Source organism: Galeopterus variegatus, unplaced genomic scaffold (assembly GCF_000696425.1).
Source record: "Galeopterus variegatus unplaced genomic scaffold, G_variegatus-3.0.2 Scaffold4045, whole genome shotgun sequence".
NCBI lineage: Eukaryota > Metazoa > Chordata > Mammalia > Dermoptera > Cynocephalidae > Galeopterus > Galeopterus variegatus.
This window is the reverse complement of record NW_007730156.1, coordinates 188,199-198,647: the sequence shown is the minus strand read 5'-3', so window position 1 is coordinate 198,647 and position 10,449 is coordinate 188,199. Positions and strand designations below refer to the sequence as shown.

At 37.8% G+C, this 10,449-nt stretch overlaps 1 protein-coding gene across 1 annotated transcript in view; it reads left to right on the top strand.

The window, feature by feature from the left end:
* ASIC5 (acid-sensing (proton-gated) ion channel family member 5) overlaps positions 1-10,449 on the top strand; it is a 29,346-nt gene that overhangs the window by 6,469 nt on the left and 12,428 nt on the right. Inside the window, 4 exon segments of the mRNA XM_008586615.1 lie at positions 228-1,682; positions 3,297-3,333; positions 8,999-9,035; positions 9,037-9,237. Coding sequence (XP_008584837.1) covers positions 228-1,682; positions 3,297-3,333; positions 8,999-9,035; positions 9,037-9,237 — 1,730 coding nt within the window.

The window sequence follows — 10,449 nt, the reverse complement described above, 5'->3', positions numbered from 1 at the left end:
GGCATTCTGAGCCCCAATCACAATTTGCCATGGTCAAATGGAAGGACTCCCTAGATAACTCCTGGAATGACCCGTGATCTTGGGTAGAGGTTCAGTCTGTGTTTTTTCTTGCACTCCTAACTCGGCCAAATGGCTGCCAGAATGGCTGGTTAAACAAGTGGATCATAACCTCTCAGCCAGGGATTTGGTAGATCCCTGAGAATGTCTTTTTCTTTTCTTTTGCACAGGGGTCATGGCAACCAGCACTTTCTTCCTGATTGTTGGTTTGTCTGCTCAGCTGCCCAAGGTCCAGTCCAGCTTTGGAGATCCTGGACTCACTCGCCAATTGGTGAACAAACAGTACAGAAAACCATGTGATTGCAAGGGGGGGACTGTTTGTAGTCCTCCTACATCATACATACCTGTTGTAGATTGTGACACGCATTCAGCTTATTTGTCCTCATCATCTCCCACTTATAGTTGTGTTGAAAATCCTAAGTTCATAGCCAGCAGTGGTGGGAGCCTTAAGCCATGTCCTTGCAGCACGTTTGCTGAATCTATGCATAGCACTTGTTATTCTTCATACCAATTGTGCACTTCTGGAAACCAAACATACTTCACAGCCACCCTGATTAAAAATTATGCAGGGACTTTTGGAGGGGATCTTGCAGGTCCTCCTTCTGCTGTTGGGCTTGCCTCGAATAATTACGCCCAAGCCCCTTGTACAGGTTCAGTAGGTCAACCTGTTTGTTGGTCCACTACTCCCTCCGTTCACATATCTGATGGAGGAGGCCCTCAAGACCAAACTAGAATTCTAAAGGTGGAAACAAAAATTCAAGAAATGCATGACATTTTGTTTCCTCAACTTACCTATCACCCCCTGGCCCTGCCAAAGAACAGGGGTGATTTAGAGCTTGATCATCAGACCTCCAACCTTCTTTATGCAACTCATAAGTTGCTTAATGCCACCAATCCTGATCTTGCTCAAAATTGTTGGCTCTGTCTGATAATAGGACAGCCTGTCCCTGTTGCTTTTCCCGCTTTGTTTCTTAATTATTCTGTTGGTCATCAGTGTTCATTAACTTTCCCTTTGCAGGTACAACCTTTACAGTTTTATAATGCTACTTGTTTCATTTCCCCTTCAGTTAATAATAGTTTTGAGATCAACATTGGGTTTGCTACATTTGCAAATTGTCAGTCACTTATCAACATTTCTACTTCCTTGTGTTCCCATAACAGTTCGGTTTTTGTCTGTGGTAGCAATAAGGCTTATGCCCATTTGCCCACTAACTGGACAGGGTTTTGTGTTTTGGCTCTCCTTCTGCCCGATATAGATGTTATATCTGGGAGTGAGCCCGTCCCTGTCACTACTTTTGAGCATATAGCTGGAAGATCTAAAAGGGCTGTACAGCTTATTCCTTTACTTGCTGGTTTGGGAATTTCTGTAGCAGTTGCTACTGGAACTGCCGGTCTCACCCATTCTCTATCTCAATATACAAAATTGTCTACCCAGCTGATTTCGGATGTACAAGCCCTTTCCCAAACTATACAGGACTTCCAAGACCAATTAGATTCCCTGGCAGAAGTAGTCTTACAAAACAGAAGGGGTCTCGATTTACTAACTGCAGAACAAGGAGGTGTTTGTTTAGCCCTACAGGAAAGATGTTGCTTCTATGCCAACAAATCCGGGATAGTTCAAGACCGTATCAAACAACTACAAGACGACTTAGAAAAGAGAAGAAAACAACTGGCAGAAAACCCCCTTTGGACTGAACTTAATGGATTCCTGCCTTATCTCTTACCCTTTTTAGGGCTGCTTGTGGGCTTGCTTCTTTTGCTTTCTTTGGGGCCCTTTTTACTTAATAAAGTCACAGCCTTTGTTAAACAACAAATTGAGGCTATTCAGGCAAGGCCTATACAGGTCCATTATCAATGCCTTGAGATGCTAGAACAATGTGGTGCCTATATACCACCACATTCACCTTAACAAATGCTGCCTCTGTGAGCTGAACTGGATAGCCAAAGATGGAAAAGAGGGTAAGTCCCCCACACCGCCCTAAACAAAAGGCTGCCATTAATGGCAACCCATTTCTATGACAGGTACCGTGCTCGGGATGGGTTACCCCAACCTAAGACAGGCACAGTTCACAAGAGGTTCTCTTGGCTTGAAAAAATAAAAAAGGGGGACCTCTCCGGGGCCAAAGAGCCCAGTCATAGCCTGCCTAGGGTCATGAAGCCCTGCCAATAGCCCTCTGGCACTAAAGATATAAATGCTGTGACCTTTCCTCCCTTTTCTCCTTCTTACTGCTTGCACAGCCCTAGGTGTAGATCACCGCTGCACTGCTTTACATAGCTGAGAAATGTTCTGTTTCCCAGAACGATTTGTCCTGTGGTTTTTCCCAGAAAACATCTGCATACTTCCTTATCCGCTGATTCCCTCCTGCTGGCTATATAAGCTGTGACCTTCTGGCTAATAAAGGAGACTTGATCAGAATACTGTCTTGTCTCCATGTCTCTCATCTCTTGTTCCCACCAATTCCCACTCCCCTCTCCAGGGTCCCAGTTGATATCCCCATGGGTTGGGGCATTTCTGTACATATATATGTTGACATAAACAGAAATAAGGATTTTATAAGTTTTGTTTATAATAAGGAGACAGATAAAATAGAAAACTCACTAGTATAAAGGAATAGTCACATTTAAATTGTGTTTCTAAAAAATGTCAAAGCTTATCTGTGAGGTCTCACCCTGTTTCAGAGAAAGTAAGGTAACAAAAACAGGTAGATTTTAGTCTAGCTTTTGTTTCTCAGATGCATTACTGAGCTTAAGGGCTGAGCCAATGAATAAATAGAGATAAAGCCATTTGAATTTTGAGTTCTCAAGAGAAAGGCAGCAGACTCCAAAAGAGGTCCAGTTGGTGCACCATGTCCACGTTTCTCATGAGGCCTCAGAGTCTTTGGTGAAGAAGAGAAGAACATGGAGTTAAGAAAAAGAAAATATGCTCAAACAAAACCAGGGTTGCAAAGAAACTGTCTCTGGACATAGAGCTAGTTGGCATGTGAAAACAAAAGAAAGGTAAAGACTTGTTAATAGACTGAGTGGGGAAAATCATTTCTCCAGGGTATTGGTCAGGATCCTTTCAAGAATGGTGGTTTTATGACCTACAATCAAGACAATGTAGGTCAGAGACTTTCTTTATGGCCTGCATAAAGACAGAAAGATGGGGGCAGATGGAGGAGGAGGTGGTGGTGAGGATTATGCTTTATCCTTTTTGGTGACATAAACATGTCTTTGTTTTTTGTTAATGTCTTGAATAGGTCTCAAAGCAACTCAACATAGATTCCAAATCATTAGGTGAGAAGCCTTGACAGGATCTATTGCATTTTTTTTTAAGCAGTGACCAATTCGTTCCCAATCCTTAATATCAAAACTTTCTTCTTTTGGGTGCCAAAGGCATTGTTGTCTAACAACCAATAATTCAACAAACTGTCATTCATTTACCTTACAGCCAGCTGATTTAGGGGACATTGGAGTTGTAATTTATGTTGAATCTCCTCTTTAGTTAAAGAATTTTTCATATTTAAAGAATGAAAGTAAGAGAAAAGAAACTTTTGGGTGAAAGTCTAGCTAGACACTGCTGCAGGCATGCAATGCTAATTGAAAGCTGCCTGTGATTCCCTTACCAGGATAAGTAAACGTCCTTTTCTTTTCCAAGGTTTGGCAGGGCAGTCTCTGATCCATGGAATCAGAATGCCTCACACAGGGCACCATTTGTCACACTTCTCACTGTGTAATGGAGATGAAAAAAGGATTACCCAAAGCATCATGAATGAGATGAGAAGCCCAAAGGGACTGTACCTCAGCAACTCCCCTGTTAGAAGGAGAAAACTAGGTACAGCCCTGATTCAAAGTTAGCTTCTGTTGTTTACTGTAAAGACAAGGAAGTTTCACAGGAAAATTCAGTTGATTCAATTATTACAAAAACACAAAGACATGGACAGTGTTACAAAAGTTATCTATGGCTAAGTATAGCTTAAACAATGGAAATTAGTAACATCAGTAAAATTAACAATGTGACATTCCAAAGTACAATTAGTGAAAAGCTAAGTTGGTCAAACTGTGCTCATTATCTAAAGTATAACTTCTCCTTAAGCAAAAGGTGCATTCTTATGATAAAATTTAAGTATAATGATCTCTAAAGTTTCCACCAACAGACAGCTTGCCCCTAGCAAACATTTTTTTCACATCTCTCCCTTCAGCAATTCTTAAAATCTCTCAACAGGATCCGTATGACAACCATCTGTTATCTCTAAAATCGTTAAAGTACACAATCCCATACCTTAGCAGTGATTAGAGTTGATTAGATGGGCTGTTGCCCTCTGGCTGTAGGCTATGGCCTCCTACCTGAGGGCTTTTGTCCCATACATGTATTTACCTAAAAACCCTATTCTAAAAATCAAATGAGAATCAAGATTTCTAACCCTCCACATGTGGTTGTTACACTCCAGTAGGTGTTCTATGCTGTTTTGTGATGGATGACAGGTTAAAGTCTCTCATATATGGGAGAAGAACCATTGTGAAAAGAAGATCTGGAAATTTATTCCCTTAAAATTCTCTGTGTGTGGGAACATTCAGGCATATGCACATCCCAGTTTGACAAACATCGTTCTAAGCTGCATCATCTCCAATTCACTTGAGAAAAAAAATAAGGCTTAACATTGCAACTTAAAGTTACCAAAGTTATGACTGGAAAAGAAGTCCGCTGATAGATCCCAATGTCTATACTCCTTCTGCTAAACTACCTTATCAGCAGGAAATGGATACCCGATGTGAAGAAACTCTGCCAAGGGACCTTGGATTATGAAGAAAGGTTGACCTTTTACAATAGGTGCTGGGGACCTACCCTGTGCTTATGACAGTGAAAACACATCATTTCTTAATACTCCCCTTCTCTATATGACAAAATTATTTTCAGCTAAAGCCATGAAATTAAACAGTTGATAACAATTGATAATAACAGCCTATATATTATACATTGATTGCAATAAAATGTTAAAAATTAAAATAAATATTATAGTACAAAAATAAAAGTAATATAATACTTTTAATATTAATGTATTTCTGAAGGGACATACTGGATATAGTAGATTAGATAATAACTCCATGAGTCAATTTATCAGCTTATCTGCAATTTTATCAATGACCTCATCAAAATTAACCTTCTTTGTATACTGATGTTCAATAGACATCACTGCCAGATTTGTCAATCAAGCTTCACTCATAGTTTATTAAAGAATACTTGTTAATTTTAATTTTGGGAAGTTTCTTTTACATGAAAAAGCAATAGTTACACAAATAGGAAGACAAACTCATAAGGATATATTTGGCAGAGTTTCATAAAAATAAAATTTTACAATAGATTCTAGAAATAGCAATACAGTTCATGATTTTAATTCTTTAGAATTGATTCCAGTGGCTTTTAAATATCTCTGTCAAAAATTTCCACTAAAAATATCTTCACCATGAAGTTGATCATAAATTTTCATTATATTTGGTAAAAATTTCTGAAATTTGTTTTCTTCTACTGAAATCAGAGATGAATGTAGTGAGTACTGGTATTATTTAATGCATTGTTTTAGAATGAGTAACTCAAGTTCTGCTTCTTTATTTTTATAATCACTGTGCTTCTTTGTTTATTCCAAATTTGTTTAAATGCAAAAAAGTGTTAATGCATTTTTAATACAAAATAAAATTATAACTCATAAAAAAGTAAATATATGCCAAAGGTTTTATTAATTAATGATGTTGATTGGGGGGAAGAGGAATTGGTAAAGGGACACAAAAATCAATTACATTGTCTATTGATAAATTAAAATAAAAAACAAATAAATAAAATACAAAAAAAAAAAAAGAAAGAGAATGGTAAGAAGTTAAAACTGGCTCAATAGAGAATCCAAAGAGCAGAACTTTTCCCCATTTTCCTATTAAAGCATGGTATACTTGAATCTGTTTTGACAGGACTCAGTGAAGGGCTAATTCTGGCATCAACTTGGACTTCAAATGAAACTTACTAATTTGGGTCATATAATTTCAGAAAATGCATTTAGAGCCACTAATATACCAAAAAAAGGGGAGATTTAGTAATTAGTTATCAGTTGGTAAATTGTTTAAACAAATCGATATACTTCTATTATCATTATTTCATACTAGGCTCTTATAGAAAATGTTAAATAGAAGAATAAGGCAAACGCTAAGCAAGATTTCTTAAAGGATAACTTGGAACGGTTCTGAAGTTCAAATTAAAGTTGAAAACAAACTGCAAAACACTTTGGTTTTATGGTGAATAGTCTAGCTCACAAAAATTTCACATCCTTATTCCTAATATTGTTAGACTTTATTCATTAAATTTAATTCAACTACATAAATTACCCTGATGGTCTCAATTATTATTAACATAATAAAAAGCATTTCAAAAGAATAAAATTAAGGTGCTCTCCCTTTTAACTTTCTTATCTATTGTATTTATACCTCCCACAAGTTGCAGGGGCTCAGGGGCGGCAGCCCTAAACCTTCCAGTAGCCCCTTTTAGCCCCCAGCCACGGGATGAGCAAGAGAGGGAACCGGTAGGATTACTCCTGCCACCCTAGTGGCCAGGAGAGCCCGGGAGGAAGGTGAGTATATTATTCAGCCCACAGAGAGACACTCAGATGCAGCAGGGGTTCCCTCAAGCAGTTCCGTTTATTTCCACACAAGCACCTGCTTTTATAAGCATATGGCAAGGGGATTTCCTAACTTCAACCTATCATCTTAAAGGTCATGTGAACATGCATCTTGCTCTAATGCTTTGCTATTGCAATCATGCGGTGAGCACGAGCATGGAAATATCTTTTATCCAATAATTTTAAACTATGTCTTTCCTTGGCTACTCCCCGGCAGCTTCCGTCAGGGCCATCTTTATTTCTCCTGTCCAGGCGAATGTTTTCAACAGATTACATACGCGTATGTGGGTGGGGTCATGGCTAGTTCTCTGCCCCGGGAGGAGGTGTGTGGCCTCAATGCCCCAACAACAGGTGTGCTAATTTCTTCAGTTCTGGGCATAAATGTTTTGAAAATAATCTGGTGAACACTGTGTGAGGTAGGGCTGACTCTCACCTTGTGCAAGATTCTGAAGTGGCAGAGCCTTGGAGCACAGCCTTGGTATCCTGTCAGTCAGTCAGAGTTAGATGTAGCTTAAAGTCCATGTTTCAACATAGGGTTAACAGATCTGCTGCTAAGGTAAACTGTTAACTCCTCAAAAGATCACCAAAAATACTTTTGACCAAAAAAAGCAAGGTTATTTACACTGTAGGTAGGTAAAATGCCACCTAATTTAATAGTATCTCAGAATGTGGACATCAAAGGAGGATATTTACACAGTTTTCGGACCTGGGCTGGCTTTGTAAGGCTCAGAGCTGGTAAAGTAAGGTATTATATTAAATGCTGATCATGAAAACAGTTTCTCATCTCAAGGAATATATAATGTTGGTTTGGGATTTTATTTTAATTTTTTGTTTTTCTTATGCCCTACCTTGACTGGGAAAGGATTTACTATTACTTTTATTACAAAGAAAAGTTATATTTATATTAAAAGCAATATAAAGGAAAGTCAAAATGTTGTCTGGGATATAAAGGAGCTCCAGGAAGGACACACAAACCACATACTGCATGACCCTGTATACTTATCAAGAGTTGACCACACACTCCATTCTATCTAGCAGTCAATTTGAAAAGAGAAGGTTTGTTTAGTTTCAAGATTTATGAGATCCAAAATACAAAAGTACCAATCACATTTTGAAAGGAATGTCAACCATGCAAGTAAAGAACCACACATAATACAATGCAGAAATTTCTCAGCAAAATAAGATAATTTTCAAAGTAATATAGTAGTTAGGTTAAATAGATTACTTCTGCTTTGATTACCAAGAAAATACTTTGACAATAATAAGGCACTTATTTAATATAATACTTACTTAACACTCCCTATATTCCAGGCATCCTTGTAAATGTTTTCAGAAAAATAACTAACTCAACTGTCAAAATAATATTTTGAAGTAGGTTATATTAACATACAGCAATTTTACAAGTGAGGAAACTAAACACAGGAAGATGAAGAAATCTGCTGTCATATTTTTCAGTGGCTGTAACAATCAGGGATTGATTGGAGAAACAGTACTGCTATGAGTGAAATAGAATAGAGATTTATTATAAGCTCTGCTCAATCATAGGGGCTGGGTAAGCAGTCTTTGTAATTCTGTTGCCTCTGTTTCTGGTGCTGGCCTGCAGTCAGAAAGGAACATGGATGTGAAGTGGGGACAACAAACAGAAGCTGCAAATGGTGTCTCTTTTTCACTTCCTCCTATCTTGGTAGGGGTGACCTGAAGGTCAGGCTGGCATTGTCACCAGTTGGCACTGTCACCTGACCCAATATTCAAAGTTGATGGAAGAGATTGGACAGGAGCTGGAAGAGTTACAGTCCTCCTGCTGTGCCCAAACCAACAAGTACAGTTGGCAGATCAATTGTAATGTTTTGTGGCTCCTGCCTTATGATGAACTTAAGAGTGTAACCAGATACATACAAGAAAGAGAATGTTGGGAAATACAGTTTCAGCTTCGCTAAGTGGACACAGAACAAAGCCATGGTAATAGCAGAGCTGGGATTCGAACCCAGGAAATCTGGCTCCCAAGTGTAGTTCTTAGTCACTACATATTACCACCTCTTCTTTTGACGGAAGGAAGAATTAGGTCTTGAAGATTTATTAGGATTAATCCAGATCAGAGTCTGGAAGTTATTCCAGGTACAAATAAAAGATAAATTGTATGATGTGTCAAAAACCTCCTAGGAATCAAATTTTGCGTGAATGTGTTGCAAATGAGGGAGAGTATAAGAGAAAAGAAGGAGAAACTGATGAGTCCAAATTTTGGTCTCTGCTGTAATTACAAGTTATTTTATTCTGACTATTGCCTTTATTCCTACTAATAGGTTCCAAACAGATGCTGTAGCCAAATTTGGTGTCATTTTTTTTCTTATGGCATATTGTATTCAAAGTCCTCCAGCATCAGGAAATCAGTGACAATTTTACAGGCTCTAAAGAAGTTATTGATTTTGTTGCAAGTCACCCAAACTTCAGCATTACAGAGTTTGTCAGGAACAATGGGTTTTATCTCCACGATAGCACTTTGTTGAAATGTGACTTTTTTGGAAAGCCATGTGGCCCAAAGGTAATGGTTTGATATTTCTCCAAATATCATCAATATAATAAGCAATTTATTTTACTGTTTCACACTGAGATAATATTTACTCCCATGGGGAATCAATCTAAATTTGCTCAAAGATTCTATTTCATTAGCTCTGTCTTATGAGATTAGGAAGTGTGGAATACACAAGAAAAAAAATTTTTTTTTCAAGATGTATATAAGATAGAGAACAAAAAGTTTGATTGCCTTTCTTGCAGCACAGTCTTTCCAAAAGAAAAACAATTTAATATGAGGATATTTTAATTTTCCTCACTCATCAACAAACAACCTCCTCCAAGATAGCATTTTATCATCATTAAGCAGCCATCACTCTGTTTTTTATGCTTGTGGTATTGCATTAAGGGCTATAGAAAAATAAGAAGACCCCAGCATTTAACTATACAAATTATATGTATGTATACATAATGTATTTATGTATATATGTATTCACTCATAACACAGATAAAATCATGTTTTTATTTTTATTTTTATTTATTTATTTTTTATTTTTTTATTTTTTGTCTTTTTCCGTGTCCGGCAACGGATCGCAACCCTCAGTGTCGCCCCCGTACCGGACCAGAAAATCATGTTTTTATTATTCAGATAATTAATCTACATTTGAGATAAAGTGCTGGATATATCTGGAATCTATTAATAAAGAGATATGTTCTCACTTATTTGTGGTAGCTAAAAATAAATAAATAAATACACAAATAAACTGGGGGGTGGGGAAGAAGACACAACAATCACAATTCCTTGAAGTTGATATAACAAGCAAACAGAAAGGAGATTGTTGGAGGCCGGCCCGTGGCTCACTCGGGAGAGTGTGGTGCTGATAACAACAAGGCCATGGGTTCGGATCCCATATAGGGATGGCCAGTTAGCTCACTGGGTGAGCGTGGTGCTGACAGGGCCAAGTCAAGGGTTAAGATCCCCTTACCAGTCATCTTTTAGAAGAAAAAAATTTAAAAAAAAAAAAAAAAAAAAAAAAAAAAGAAAGGAGATTGTTGGGACGGAGAGGGGAGATGGAGGTGGGAGGGAGGTTTCAGTAATGGACCATAGTAATCAACCACATTGTACATTGACAAAATAAAATAAAATTTAAAAAAAAATAAAAATAAAAAATAAAGAGCTATGTAGGCAATTTGATCCCATATTTCCTGTATTAGCCATTCTGTAGCTTGTGCTGTCAGGTGA